The sequence below is a fragment of the Lotus japonicus genome, chromosome 1 (assembly GCF_012489685.1).
Source record: "Lotus japonicus ecotype B-129 chromosome 1, LjGifu_v1.2".
Lineage (NCBI taxonomy): Eukaryota > Viridiplantae > Streptophyta > Magnoliopsida > Fabales > Fabaceae > Lotus > Lotus japonicus.
The window spans coordinates 112647561-112663271 of NC_080041.1; the positions used below are offsets into that span (position 1 = coordinate 112647561).

General features: G+C 39.7%; 2 protein-coding genes across 2 annotated transcripts; one reads left to right on the forward strand and one right to left on the reverse strand.

The window, feature by feature from the left end:
* The first annotated feature begins 263 nt into the window (after nt 1–263).
* Nucleotides 264–852, forward strand: LOC130719652 (uncharacterized). Its single transcript, XM_057570266.1, has 2 exons — nt 264–494; nt 661–852. The coding sequence occupies exons 1-2, from the start codon at nt 264–266 to the stop codon at nt 850–852; spliced, it is 423 nt and encodes a 140-aa protein (XP_057426249.1).
* LOC130729344 (uncharacterized) lies at nt 590–6326 on the reverse strand. Its single transcript, XM_057581070.1, has 5 exons — nt 4580–6326; nt 2660–4394; nt 1885–2558; nt 1518–1806; nt 590–1442 (listed from the first exon to the last, which is right to left on the reverse strand). The coding sequence occupies exons 1-5, from the start codon at nt 4816–4818 to the stop codon at nt 918–920; spliced, it is 3462 nt and encodes a 1153-aa protein (XP_057437053.1). The 5' UTR covers nt 4819–6326; the 3' UTR covers nt 590–917.
* Between the last annotated feature and the right edge of the window lie 9385 nt (nt 6327–15711).

A 15711-nucleotide genomic window follows, 5' to 3' on the forward strand; every position in this document is an offset into this window, starting at 1 on the left:
AACTATTTTAATAGCATTCTTGGTCCCCCACGTTTACTCCCGTCGGTACAGTTGGTCCTTAGGCTCATTTCCGTCAAAAATTGGACGGATCTCTCCTACGTGGACGATTTTTAATGACATGGCCAACATCAGGAGAGAGAGAACGATCACGTGAGTGGCACGTGATTTCATCATCTTCATCTAACCCGATTCCTACCCCAAACTTCAAATCCCTAATTTCATATTCCCTAAATCCCAATTCTCCATCTACCCGATTCTTGGCTATGGGTGGTCCGACAAATCGCTGGGATGGAGGAAGTCATTCTCTTGGAAGGGAAGAGTCCTCACTACACACTAGGTCAGCATCGCATGGAAGAAGTGAGCCATCGTTTGGGTCTTCTAATTCGAGGAGAAGAATGGTGAAAGTTTGTGGGTGTGGAGTTGAAGCTCCGTTGCTGACTTCGTGGACTGGGGATAACCCTGAGAGGAGGTTCTACGGATGTGGTCTGTTCAAGGTAAGGTTGCTGCAGTTTCGATTCTTCCATGTTGCTGCAGTTTCGATTTTTCCATTTTGCTGCTGTTTCGATTCTCTTCTGCTTCTGTTTCTTTCTACTTCTCTGTATGAAACTGTGGTTGAAGATTGTAAACTGACACACTTGTTTTGAAAATGATGAGTTGCAGGTTCATGGTAGACGACTGTGCAGCTTCTTTGAATGGTATGATGATGTTGGGAATGCCAGGGAGAAGAAGGTTATTGCCTTGCTTTCGAGAAAGAATGCTGAGATGAAGAAAACAATCAAAGTCCTAGTCTGTTGTTTGATCTTTGCCATGATTATGATCATGGCGTTGATATTTGCTTATGTATCTAAATAGGTCAGGTTGGGGATTAGGAATTGTGTAGGAAAATTGTTGGTGTATGTACAGGGAAGTGGAGTGAATTAATGTAGTGATGTCTGAGGTTGCTGTTTTGTACTGAAAACTTGTTGATCAATGGAATGAATGGTTGTTTTTCCCTGTCCATTTTGTGCATTTTTACATATCTTAACACACCACAAAAATATATGATCAGTTACGTTTGTGAACTGCAAAAAAAAAGTTGAATGTGAACCAGGCAACATTAATGGATTCAATAATGTAGTGATGTCTGATGATGGTTGACTTGATGATCCATTTGCATCCTGAGTTGGTCTTTCAGCAGTGGTCCTCCTTGTTCTCCTAGGCTGTCTTGGAGGTCGTCTTGCTGGATGAGTTGAAGACCCAGCAGCAAAGGGACCCTGACTTGAACTCCCAGCAGCAAATGGACCCTGACTTGAACTCCCAGCAACAAAAAGACCCTGACTTGAACTCCCAGCAGCAAATGGACCCTGGCTTGAACTCCCAGCACCAAATGTAGCAGCAAAGTCACTCTGAATAGGGACTGCAACAGTTCTTCTTTGTTCAGGTTGTAAAACCTGAGTATGATCCTGTAATTTCAATAAATTGTATTAGATACCAAAAGTTACATGCACATAGCATAATCATGTATTTTCAAAACCTACCTGATTTCCCCCGGTGGGAATTGTCCTGTCTGCTGCTGTTTTGCCTCTGCAAGTTCTCTTATTGTGGCCATATTCTCCACACCTCCTGCATTTGACTGTTGTGTGATGCCTTCTAAGTTTGTTAGGACTCCTGGGCTCATCATTGCTTCTGTTCCTCATCTTTTTAGGCCTCCCTGGTGCTCTTCTGACATAGGGTGGATTAAGTGGTAGTGCATCCACCTCTGGCCACATCTTTGGCCCATTGTTTGGCTGAATGATGTGAGAATAAGTGTCTATAAACGTATGCCTCCTACAAGACACAGTAAGATTACATAAAAAATGCAAGCAACAGCAAAAGGTCATAAAAAATGCTTGGTTGTGAGTATACCTGTAGGCAGCATCAACATAGTTTTCAGGGACATGACGATTGTGCCATATGCAAGAAACTGCATGTGGACAGGGTATCCCAGAGAGATCCCACCTCCTGCAAGCACAGGTTCTCAGTTGGAGGTCCACAGTATACTTATCAGAACCTCTACTGACTTCAAACTGATTATATCCAGTATCTCCACACCAAGTAGCTAGCCAATAGTCAGATTGCCTCTTCATTGATTCCAATTTTTGCTGAACCAGTGGGCATATTTGGCTGTTCCTCCACCTTAACATAAGCTGCTTCTGTTTTACAATCCTGTTGGTGAGGTAGAATTTGAGACCTTCCAAGAGAGTGATAATTGGTTTGTCCCTATGCTCCAAAATTGCCCTATTAAAGGCCTCACACATGTTGTTTACTTGTAAATCACACTTAGTGTGTGTGCTATATGTTGATCTTGTCCACATCTTTGGAGGCAGGCTCATCATCTCTTGGTAAGCAGTCTCATTCAATCCTTTCATCACCTCCATTGCACATTTCCACTCAGGCACAGTACTAGCTCTAGCTGCTGCCCACATTGCATTTTTCAATAAGTCCCCAGGGTACTTCTTCTTGAAGTTAGCATACAAATGCTTGACACATAACCTGTGTTCAACGTTATCACCCATGCTTGCCAGTGTTGGAACCAAACCCTTAAGAAAACATTACAATGAATGCATGAGTTTCAATAATTCTGTGTAAATACATTTGCATATTTAACTGAGTTTGCATAAATGTGTATAATTGAGTGTACCTTCTGTTGGTCAGAGATGAATGACCAGTTATTCCTTTGAACACCATTGAGATCCTTTAAAAGTAGATCTAGGAACCAGTGCCATGAGTCTTTAGTTTCAGCTTCCACCACAGCAAAGCAGATTGGAAACATTTGATTGTTTCCATCTTTACCAACTGCTGATAATAGTTGGCCACCATACACCCCCTTGAGGAAGCAACCATCCAAGCCAATCAAGGGTCTGCAGCTCCTAGCAAAGGCTGTTTTTGTTGCAGCAAAACAGACATATATTCTCTCAAATACAGGACCATGGCTTCCAACTGTGCTCTTTATCACAACTGTGCTCCCTGGATTACTCCTTAACAGCTCTTGAGCATAGTTTCTCAAGTGACTATACTGCTGAAGGGTAGCACCTTGAATCATCTCCAAAGCCCTTACCTTTGCTCTATAAGCCTTGAACCTCCCAATTACAATCCCCCACCTTACCCTTGCTTCTTCAATGAGACCAGGAATCTTGATGTCAGGTGTATGCCTTAAAATTGGCATCAACTTCCTAGCCAAGAATTCAGCTTTGGCCTGCCTGTTGGTTGATGTCCTGCAGCATGTGTGATCAGGATCATAGCTCACCACTTGCCACACTGGTCTGGTTGGAGTCTTGCTAATCCTCAAATAGAATGGACACTCAGGTTTGCAGGCCACCACCACCCTCTTCTTGTCGTTCTTAATAATTTTCACATCTTTTTTGTTTTCTAGTGCATAATCCTTGACAACATCTTTGAATAGGTCCTTGTTAGTGAAAGTCAGTCCACACTCAAATTGGACTATACCACTTTCAGAGGGCTTAAACCTACGATATTTTGGCTTAGGCTCCAGCTCATCACCACTCTCAGAACCTGTGTCTAAGTCTTCTGAATCACCATCTTCATCTTCAAAGTCAGAGAACACAGTGGGATCACCATTCAATGCAACATGTGGATCAACATCTTCAACAGCAGGAGGGTCAGGATTTGGGATAGATCTTTGAACCTCAATCAAAGACTCAGCAGGCAATACCTTAGTCCAGTCCCAATCCTCCTCATAGTCAGAGTCATCTAGTGACACATCAGAGGATGAACCACCATTTGGTCGGTATTCATCATCATCAGAGTCCAGCACAGCATCAAGAAATCTCAATTCCCCACCATTAACAGCCAACCCCTTACCTTTGTCAACCACTGTCTTCTCCCCTTCCTTCTGAACTTGTTGTTCACTTTCCTTCACAGCCTCAACAAGAACATCATCGTCACAGTCTAACACAGCATCCAGAAATCTTAAAGACCCACCCTCATCAACCAACCCCTTACCTTTATCAACCACAGCTTGTTCACTTTCAGTTTGAGCTGCTTCCCCTTCCTTTTGAGATTGTTGCCATTCTTTCTCAGTTGTAAGTACCACACTGTCTCCTTGCTCTTCCACTAGTTGCTCAGCATACACATCCACTTCAGATAACCCTGACACATCTTCAATGAGTTGCCTCACATCAGCATCATTGTTAAGAGGCCTTAACCCACTTGACCCATCCTTATTAAAGTGCTTATACCACATGCTGACAGACCCTTGAGTTTTTACCAATTTGCCCACTTCAATTGATGATAATTCGTCCACATCAAATCCTTTATACACTTCACATGAGCCATTCACATATGGAGCAGTAGGGTCAGATGTCATTTTACCCCCACTGTGCATATTTATGTCTATCACATGACTAACAGTAGGCCTGAAAGAGACAAACGAAAAATATCAATTTTGTAACCCTTTAAGTCTAACAACAGCCACACACAAACCATAAATAATTCCTACCAATACACTTTACCAATTAACAACAACATTGATAGACATAAAGGTACACCACCAACACACCAAAAAGAGCAGAGGAGAATAAAAAAAAGGGCAAAAGGTTACCTGGAAACCACATTCGGAGACAAAGGCTTTGGAAGAAGCATTGACTGGTCCCCTGCATCGATATGGACATCACGATGGTCCCCAACACTAACCTCTGAACCAGATTCGCGATTTGTATTCATCTTCACCCTCTGTCTTCCCATTTCTTCTTCAATCGGTAGCACATAAACCCAGGAACCACGAACCTCTTCTTTCTCAACACTAACCTCTGAACCAGATTCGTGTGCAATTTTGAGCATACACCTTGCTAATTTCAGATTTCACGAACTAGAGAGATTTAGGGTTCAGGTCACGTGCAAGCCACGTGACTGACATCTCTCTCTCACTAAGTTTCTTCTCTCCTAATAAGCATAGCCTCTCTCCTCCACGTCAATTAAAAATTGACACACATGAAAAATCCGTTCAAATTTTAACAGAAGGACCAACTGTACTGACGGGAGTAAACATGGGGGACCAAGAATGCTATTAAAATAGTTGAGGGACCATTTTTGCACAAAGGTGAAACGTGGGGGACCAAAAGTGCTTTTAAGCCAATATTAAATATATTAACTCTGATGAAAAGTTAAACATGTGATACGAATGAAGTAGGTTAGTAAAAGGCTGACAGAGAAGGCATATAACCATCAATCCATCATCACGTTCTCGCAAGAGCACTCTTCTCTTTCGTGTGTGTTTGGATCGGTGTTTGCATAATTGATTATGACATAATTGAGTATGCTAAATGTGATTTAAAAACGAACGTAATTTATGTTTGGATACACCTATTAACGAAATAATTTCTTGACGTGTAACGAGTAAAATGAGTATATTATTACAATTATTTTTACTTTTTCAAATTAATTTGGTCTGAGTTAATTGATCCCTGATTTGAAATATATAATCCTTATATAAGTGTTTTTATGATGTTTTGTAAATATTTTTACTATATTTTATTCAAAAATGTTTTTCTTTCAAATTTTAGACCTAAATAACATTCAAACATGACATCATTGTTATGGTGAGCATATATATCAGGTGAGAGGAGTGGTTTATGGTGAGAGGTGAGAGCATTAAATCACACCCATTGAATTTAAATAGACGGTACAGATTCAACTCTCTCATTAAAAGCTCACGTGACTCTTGTTTTTATCGCACAACAGCTTTAATTTTATCTTTTGCTTTTTTAGTTTTTAACTTTTTACTTTTTATACACAGAAGCCACTTCCAGCCCAAAAGTTATCAGAAAAAAAACTTCCATGAAAGTCAATTTCACAAATCTCCTCCATGGATCTAGTAGATAATTTATTCCCCTTATAATTTTCGTATTAGAGTCACAAATCTCCTCTAATGACATGGTGGGTGGCAAAAATTGTCTGATCACCATTTTTTCCGGTAAGACCTCCACCGGAGTGAAATTAGGAAAGCTGCAAACCTCCACCCATCCTGAGAAACTCTCCGATCACCATTTTTTCCGGCAAAACCGCCACCGAAACTCCATGGACTAGCTCTAAGATTGAACCACAAACACTCAATCCACTAACCACCACCGCGACCAGCTCCGATTCATTCCCTGATATGCTCCCTATATATATACATATTCGAATGGATAGTAATTAATGCTCTCATCTCTCATTATAAACCACTCATCTCACCTGATATGCTCCCTATGTATATATATATGGGGAATGCTAATGCACATCCACTCTTTTTTTTAGAAGGAGTGCATTAGCAACGCACACCTTTTTCTTTAGACAAAAACCCCCATCTTTCACTTTTTAAATTAAGTCACTTCATAAGGATACTTCAGTAATTTTGCAATCTACACTCTCTCCAATTCAGACTTTGTCCAGAAGCTTCATCACTCTCTCTCTCTCACTCAACCTTTTGTGATATGCACTCTTTCTCTTTCTTAGCCTCTAATTCCTTCCATTGCAGCACCACAACTGTTATGATGAAAAATACATCACAGGGACATGTGGACTTGGACCCGGGCAAGGAAGTCACTAGGCCCATATCTGTTAGAAGGAGCAACAGAATAAGAAAAACACCTCCACGTTTGGAGGACTAGGGGGAATATTAAATAGGGTCATTTAGGGATTGTGTTAGTGTGGAATATTTCAGAATTGTCTCCCTCTCTGCGGCTACTCCTCTTCTATTTGTTCCTTCTTTCTCTACTGTCATTTAATTTCCCTTGTTTCCTTAATATTGCAAGCTGAACTACAACTAGTGTTTGAAGAAGTGAAATAAAAGAGATCATTCTCTGTTCTCACAGATTATTGCATATTGCTCTTGTTGAGTTTGTTTCTGTTGGATCATTTCATTGGTGCTTTCATTGAGCTTTGATGGCGGAGAATACTCGTTTGAAGGAGATGGCCGCTGAAATTAAGCGGGTATCTGATACACTTGCTATTCATGATCAACAGGGCATCGCAACTCAGCAACATCTGGACCGTATGGAAACGACGTTGGCTTCTGTCCAGCGTGCTCTAGATGCCATAACCCTCGCCGTGGCCAACCTTTCTTCTTCGCCGATTGGAGCGTCGAACTCGACTCCTCAACCGCGTTCGGTGCGTTTGGACTTTCCGAAATTTAATGGCACGGACCCTCTCAATTGGATTTTCCGTGCTGAACAATTTTTCTCCTACTATGTGACTCCTGATTCACAAAGGCTCACCATCGCCGCTGTTCATTTTGAAGGGTCGGTGATACCCTGGTTTCAAATGTTGGTAAAAAACAATCAATTGTCAACATGGACTGATTTAGCTAAGGCAGTGGAGGAACAATTTGGGCCTTCACAATTTGATTCTCCCCGAGCAAGATTGCTTAAGCTCACCCAGGTTGGCTCTGTAGCAGATTATTATGATCAATTCATGACCCTCGCCAATCGGGTCGATGGTTTATCCGATGCTGCTCTGTTGGATTGCTTTGTTGGGGGGACTTCGAGACTCTGTTCGCCGTGATGTGATTGCCCAGAGTCCCCAAACACTTCTCCGAGCGACAGCTCTTGCTCGCCTATTCGATGAGAAGGTCAGTTTGGGTTTCTCCTCACCTACTGCTCGCTCCACCTCTATTCCATCATCAACGAAACTGGGCTCCTCCACAACTACAGTTAGTTCGCACTCTTCTTCGTTGCCACCACTCCTTCCAAAACCGGTGGCCAAAACCCATACTAATATCAAGCGTATTTCTCCTGCCGAGATGCAACTACGCCGGGAAAAAGGGCTTTGTTTTACCTGCGATGAAAAGTACTCTTGGAATCACAAGTGCCCAAACAAACAACTGATGTTACTGTTGACAGACCCCGATGATTCAAGCACAGACCCTTCAGATGATTCTGACCCCTCCTTTCAACCAGACCCAGAGGACACTCCTCCTCCGCAGCTACATCACTTATCTCTTCACGCCTACAATGGTTCTCATGGTTGTGCCACAATCAGGTTTCAGGGGTCAATTAACGGCAAACCAGTTCAAGTGCTCCTTGACGGTGGGAGTTCTGATAGCTTTATTCAACCTCGTTTGGCTCATTGTCTCCAACTTCCTATTGAGCCGGCTCCAGGTATGAAGGTTATGGTGGGTAATGGACATTATCTCCATGCCGAGGGTGTTGTGCGAGATATTCCTCTTCATATTAGTGGGCATTTAATCAGTCTTCCTACTTATGTGTTACCAGTTTCGGGTGCTGAAGTGGTTATTGGCGCCTCATGGCTTGCTACCTTGGGGCCTCATATTGCAGATTATAGCTCTGCTACCATCAAGTTCCATTTAGACAATGTATTTATAACCTTGCAAGGAGACAAATCCTACAAGCCTACTGTTGCTCACTTTCATCATCTCAAAAGATTATGTGCCACTAATGCTATTTCGGACATGTATACATTATCTTGTATGTCTTTGGACGTCCCTACAGCGGAAACCATGGACTTTCCGGATGGATTACCTGCTGACTTGGGCACTCTTTTGCATCAATATGCTTCTATTTTTGCAGTTCCCCATGGGTTGCCACCACCCCGCACTCAAGACCACTCCATACCTCTTCAGGAAGGTATTTCTGCCATCAAGGTTAGACCATACCGCTATCCTTTTTCGCAGAAAGCTGATATTGAAAGGATGTCGATGAAATGTTGTCTGAAGGTCTTATTCAACCAAGTAAAAGCCCATTTTCAGCACCTGTCCTCTTGGTTCGCAAGAAAGATGGTACTTGGCGCTTTTGCACTGATTACAGGGCCTTAAATGCTGTCACAATTAAGGATTCATTTTCTATTCCTACTGTTGACGAGTTGCTAGATGAGCTTCGTGGATCTCAGTTCTTCTCCAAGTTGGATTTACGGTCCAGTTATCACCAAATATTGGTTCGCCCTGAGGATCGCCATAAGACCGCTTTCCGCACTCACCATGGACACTATGAGTGGCTTGTAATGCCGTTCGGTCTTACGAATGCCCCTGCCACATTTCAGGCTTTGATGAATGACGTTTTCCGACCGTTTCTACGGAAGTTTGTTTTGGTCTTCTTCGACGATATTCTGGTTTATAGTGCTGCTTGGGCAGCCCATCTGGAACACTTGTCTATCGTCCTTGATTGCTTGCACCGCCACCAGCTCTTTGCTAAACTTTCCAAATGCTCTTTTGGTCAAACCAGATTAGATTACTTGGGCCATATTGTTTCCGGCCAGGGTGTTGAAATGGACCCTTCTAAGGTTCACGCAGTTCAAGAGTGGCCTCACCCTACTGCAGTCTCTCAATTAAGAGCTTTTCTGGGCTTAACGGGGTATTATCGTCGGTTTATCAAAGGGTATGCTTCTATTGCAGGGCCTCTTACTGATTTGCTTCAGAAGGATAATTTTCAATGGTCGCCTTCCGCTGCATCTGCATTCCTTTCCCTCAAGCAGGCTTTAATCACTGCCCCTGTCTTATCACTTCTAGATTTCTCAAAGACTTTTATTGTCGAAACAGATGCATCTAGCCAAGGAATTGGTGCTGTTCTATCTCAAGATGGCCACCCAATTGCCTACTTTTCAAAGAAGCTTACTCCTCGCATGCAGAAACAATCTGCTTATGTCCGCGAGCTATACGCTATCACGGAGGCAATGGCAAAATTTTGTCATTATCTTTTTGGCCATTACTTCATCATTCGAACTGATCAGCGAAGTCTAAAACACATTGTTGATCAAGTCATTCAAACACCTGAACAGGAGGCTATGTTACCCAAGCTCTTGGGTTTCAATTACTCTGTTGAATACAAACCAGGCCCCACTAATCAAGCTGCAGATGCTTTATCTAGGTCATTCCATATGGCCTTGACGGTCCTTCATTCATCCCTTATAGATGATATCAAGCGTGCAGTCTTGTCCTCACATTCTCTGCAACTTCTTATCCAAAAATTTCAATCTGACCCTGCTGCAATGCCTCACCATACCTTAAGGGATGGGTTGTTGTTTTGGCGCCAACGTTTGGTGGTTCCTATTGATGCAAGTGATCTTATCCCTCGCATTTTACAGGAATTTCATTCCTCTCCCATTGGTGGTCATGCTGGATTTCTCCGCACACATGCAAGAATTGCAACTTACTTCTTTTGGCAGGGTATGCGTCAGGACATCCGCAAATATATTCAGCTTTGTCAAGTTTGCCAACGTGCCAAATCTTCTCAAACACATCCTGCAGGTTTGTTGTGTCCCTTACCAATCCCTAACCAAGTGTGGGAAGATGTAGCTATGGATTTCATCACGGGCCTTCCATCCTCTAAGGGTTTCTCTGTCATCTTGGTCGTTATTGATCGCTTATCTAAGTTTGCACATTTCGCATCGTTGCGGTCTGATTTCACTGCACCCCAAGTTGCTGAAGTATTCTTGCAAAGTGTGGTTAAGTTGCATGGAATAACTTCTTCCATTGTTTCTGATCGTGATAAGATCTTCACTAGCTCATTTTGGCAGAACTTGTTCAAGCTTCAAGGCACATCCTTACGAATGAGTACGGCATACCACCCCCAAACCGATGGACAATCCGAGGCTCTCAACAAGTGTTTGGAGATGTATTTACGCTGTTTTGTCTCCGAGAACCCAAAATTATGGGTTTCATTTCTGCCCTGGGCAGAATTTTGGTACAATAGCTCATTTCATACAGCCATTAGGATGACACCTTTCAAAATTTTATATGGTCGAGAACCCCCAACAATCATTCCCAGTTCTATGCGTGATGACACCCCTTTCGACGTTCATGCCCAGTTAGTTCAACGAGATCGACTTCTTGCTCAACTCAAGCTTAACTTGTCTCATGCTCAGTCACGCATGAAATTGAATGCTGATAAAAAGCGTACTGAAATTGAGTTTACTGTTGGTGACTTTGTTTTTGTGAAGTTACAGCCTTATCACCAACACTCATTGCGCCTTCAACGTAATCAGAAGTTGTCCATGCGCTATTTTGGTCCATTTAAAATATTGCAGCGCATTGGTACTGTTGCGTATAAATTAGAGCTCCCTTCAGAGGCCAAAATTCATCCTGTTTTTCATGTCTCCGTGCTGAAACTGTGCCGCGGTGATGCAGAATCACAATACATTCCCCTGCCACTTCTTACAACTCCAAAAGGTCCTCAACTCCAGCCCTTGCAAGTTCTGGACACTCGCCAAATTCAAGTTCAAAACACTTGGGAACCTCAGCTGCTGATTCAGTGGGAAGGAGTTGTGGATTGCACTTGGGAATTTTTGTCCTATATCCAAGAACATTTCCCCCAGTTTGCCCTTGAGGACAAGGTCACTTTTGATGGGGAGGGTAATGTTATGATGAAAAATACATCACAAGGACATGTGGACTTGGACCCGGGCAAGGAAGTCACTAGGCCCATATCTGTTAGAAGGAGCAACAGAATAAGAAAAACACCTCCACGTTTGGAGGACTAGGGGGAATATTAAATAGGGTCATTTAGGGATTGTGTTAGTGTGGAATATTTCAGAATTGTCTCCCTCTCTGCGGCTGCTCCTCTTCTATTTGTTCCTTCTTTCTCTACTGTCATTTGATTTCCCTTGTTTCCTTAATATTGCAAGCTGAACTACAACTAGTGTTTGAAGAAGTGAAATAAAAGAGATCATTCTCTGTTCTCACAGATTATTGCATATTGCTCTTGTTGAGTTTGTTTCTGTTGGATCATTTCAACAACCTCCATCAAGTCTTCATCTCTATCAATCCCTCTCCTCTAAAAGTTAAATGCGACCATAATGAGACTGGTATTTTGCTTTCTAAAATCTGTACTTAGTGTCTGTTAGAATAGGCCCAATCTGTTTCTCTTGAAAGGTTAAAGATATTAAATTTTCATCATCTTCAAATGTAGAAGCACAATCTTTAGGTTGCTCTAAGGTCCAATCGTTATCTTCAGATGTCATTCTCGTTTTACCTTCAATCTGATTTTTTTTAATATTAAAAAAGGAAAGAAGCAAACCCATACAACTTAGGAAATTAGAAATTAGATGTCATACCCATTAATTGGAAGTAAACCCATAAAAAAGAACGAAGCAAACCCATACCCAATTAGAAGCAAGGATGAAGCTCTTGATGATGAAGCAAAATGCTTGGCTGCGAAATTACATAGAGTTAGAGAGTGATGAAGCTTCCTGTAGTTTCAGTAGTAAATACCCATACCCAATATCAAATGTCCAAATTTTTCAAACGGGTAAAAGAGAGAAAGAGTGCAGTTGTGTGTGAGAGAGAGAAAGTGATCAAGCTTCTGCACAAATTCTGAATTGGAGAGAGAGTATAGATTGCAAAATTACTTAAGTATCCTTATGAAGTGACTTAATTTAAAAAGTGAAAGCTGGGTTTTTTGTCCAAAGAAAAAGGTGTGTGTTGCTAATGCACTCCTTATAAAAAAAGAGTGGGTGTGCATTAGCATTCCCCTATATATATATATATATATATATATATATATATATATATATATATATATATATATAGCGGTTCTGCTGATCGACATAACTTAGAAAACATTATCGTGATTTTAATGTGAAAATAGCGACTTAACCCCTAATTTTCTTCAATTATTAGTGATGTGTTCCTGCGGCTTTGAAAATCATCACGCAATTCCTCTCTCCCAAAATTTCACTATCATTTCCAATGTCCTCTCATTTTTTCACTCTCATTCTGCTTCTTATCTCCCTAATTCCATTCTATCTTTCTCCCGCATCTCTGAGATTTCTAGGGTTATGAGTTTTCTTTGAGATTGAGATTTCGTTCGCACTCTCACACATGCTCAGATAAAACCTCCTACAACAAATTCATAACGACATTTTTTTGATATGAACACATTTTATTTTATTGTTAAAGAAAATTAGCACCACGCCACCACCTGCACGTTTTCTACAAAATGTATAAACAAAAATAATGATCAAACGTACAACACTTTCAATTGATATTCAAGCGGTAGCTTTTAACCGCCGCAAATATTTACGGGGATTAAAGACTACCGCTATCATGTATTCAATTGAATGTGTACCCAAATAGTTACAGGGACTAACGGAAAAAAGACGAGCGTGTCGTTACTTTGCAAGTTAAGGGGCTTCGAAGGATTTTTGTTTCAAGTAGAAAGACCAACCTGCATTAAGTGTGCAACTTCAAGGACCAAATTAGGTATTCACTCTCAAAAATATTTTAAGTAACCTTTGGTAGATAGATAAGAAGGAAGATTAAAAGGGACAACTATGTTGACGGAACAAAGCATGACATAAGGCTCTTTCACAAAACTGAACACTTTCGTATAACTTTTACTTGGTCAATTGAAAATGGTAAAATAAAAAAGTACAAAACTGAACACACTCGTATAGCTTTTACTTGATAAAAAATGCCTCTAATTTATATTCAATTTTTTTTAGTTATATAGTAAAATTAATTTTTTATGCATATAAGTATTATTAGAAATTAATAAAAAAATAATACACTCGTATAAACTGCTAATTTTTAATTATTAATAACTAAAACTTAGCATTTTTTTAATAAATATAGTGTCAATATATTATTATAAATTAAAATAGAATAATATATTGATTATTAGGGCGTTGCTCCGGTACCCATTAAAAATAAGAGGGTACAATACCCTTTAGTTCATTTTTTACCATACAAAGGACGCATTTGTTAGTTTTAAAAAGTTTATCATGGAGAAAACATGACTAAAATGTATGGAACTCTCCACTTTTGAAAAGGTACCAAAGAAATTGCCTAAATTTTTTTTTTGAAAACATAAAACTTTATTGAAAGGAAACTTGCATGAGAACAACCCTCTCATGACAATGGGAAATTGTGACATACGACCAGAAAACCCCTTGAAAAAACACCTTAGAGATCATGCCTCATTAAAACCTTACTAGGAAAAACTCAATTGGGATAAAAACCTAGATTCTTAATCTTAACCATTAATAATTAGATCTAACGGTCGTGATTTATTCTTACATTCAAATATAAAATGATTATTCTCACAAGATACATCCCCTTTAAACTTGTATATAGTAACTTTTGTAAAATTATATATATATATATATATTTATGTGTATATATATGTACATATATATAATATTCTATCGAGTTTAATTTTTTGGTCAATCAAATATTAAATATTTTGGGTTATAAATGTAATTAAACGTATGATTTTGTTCTAATAACTTCATATCCCTAAAATAATCACCTTGGTGGCATTCTTTCCGGCTTTTCTTATTGCCGTTAAAAAGTATTTCTTAGACTCTTAGTGCAGCTTTTTAGAAAACTTTTTGTGGGTTTAGGACCGCCAGAAGTGGCTTTTAAAGCTGCCACAAAACCGAACTTACAATTCAAATACCTACCTGCATAAAACTTGCACCATTGCACCAATGCCCTTACCACTCAGTTCATTACCTTATGTAATATAGTTTCAGTACTCGAGCGGCAGAAAAGCTTGGAAGTATAAATATTAAACCAACTCTACAAAACTTCATCATTTAACAACAACAAATAATAATCAAACAGCTGCAAAGCATCCAGTTCTGACAATTTAAAAGGTATAGTCAGTAGTTAATTTTACCCAATTTAAAAGGACTAAGTCAGCAGTTCAGTAATTCACCATGTTGATATCAGTGGTGAAATTATAATCTGTTAGGAGTGAGTCTTGTTTTTGGTAAAATGTTTATTAGTATAATGAAAAATGATCACACTGGAAAAATGCCATAAAGTTTCATTTATGCAAGTCCACGATCAACATATCCACATACGAATCTATTCCTAACATAAAAACTATGACTTGTTAAAGTTCCTCATACATAAAAACTAATACTTATGATTGTTTTCAGTAAAAAATAATAATCAAACAGGGATTCTATCTGACACCTCACCCAAGCTTATGGAAAAAGAGATAACTTAACCTATTCTTTCCTTAATAGAAATTCTCCCGGTGAAACCTTAGTCAGCTTTTATTAAACCTTAGCAAAGCACAATGATATCTCTTAACAGCATTAAGAAGAAACATGTTAAAGACAGAACAGAACTTACGAGTTACTCATGTCCCTCAAAATTAAGGCCTCAGGCAAATTTCCACCACTGTAGCTTCCAAGGTTTCTGAAAATGAAGGTTTTAATATTATGATATAATTGGACTGAAAAACAGATTTAAAGAGATCATTTTAACAGTTAGATAATGTGAAGAGTTCTTGTAAAATCTGGTTAAGAACAACAAACCTTAAGTAGCTTCCAGTGATTGAACAGGATGTAGAAAAATCAACATATTTCAGGTTTTTCCTATTTATAAATCCCTTCATACAGACTGTCACACTCCATGAGGACTTGTAAGCTGTAAATTGCAAAAGTTCACCAGCTTCCTAATCTGACTCAAATTCAATACATTCTTATGTGACTTACACAGCGAGTAAATTCCATTCTTTTGTAATCATCCCAAGTTAATTAAACCTCACCTACCTGCTTCTTGGACCTGACTATTTCTCTCTGTACGTCCCATTATATCACAACAAAAAATTTAAAAGAACATCAGCTAATTGACATATTGAAATTGAACCAAGGAAAACAACTTTCAAATATACAGACTGCAATGACAATATATGTAGAGCCAAGAGACTCAAATGTTTCACCATTCACTTTTAGCCGTGTAACAGACAGGGCTTTATCTTGCCAAATGGGGTATAAACAATATATAGT

Excerpts from the sequence above, each read along its gene's own strand:
- LOC130729344 (XM_057581070.1), bottom strand. The coding sequence starts at position 4,818 with ATGCTCAAAATTGCACACGAATCTGGTTCAGAGGTTAGTGTTGAGAAA. Across the intron at positions 4,395-4,579 it reads TCTCCGAATGTGGTTTCCAG|GCCTACTGTTAGTCATGTGA; the intron begins GTAACCTTTTGC and ends TGTCTCTTTCAG. Across the intron at positions 1,443-1,517 it reads TTCCCACCGGGGGAAATCAG|GATCATACTCAGGTTTTACA; the intron begins GTAGGTTTTGAA and ends TTGAAATTACAG.
- LOC130719652 (XM_057570266.1), top strand. The coding sequence starts at position 264 with ATGGGTGGTCCGACAAATCGCTGGGATGGAGGAAGTCATTCTCTTGGA. Across the intron at positions 495-660 it reads ACGGATGTGGTCTGTTCAAG|GTTCATGGTAGACGACTGTG; the intron begins GTAAGGTTGCTG and ends GATGAGTTGCAG.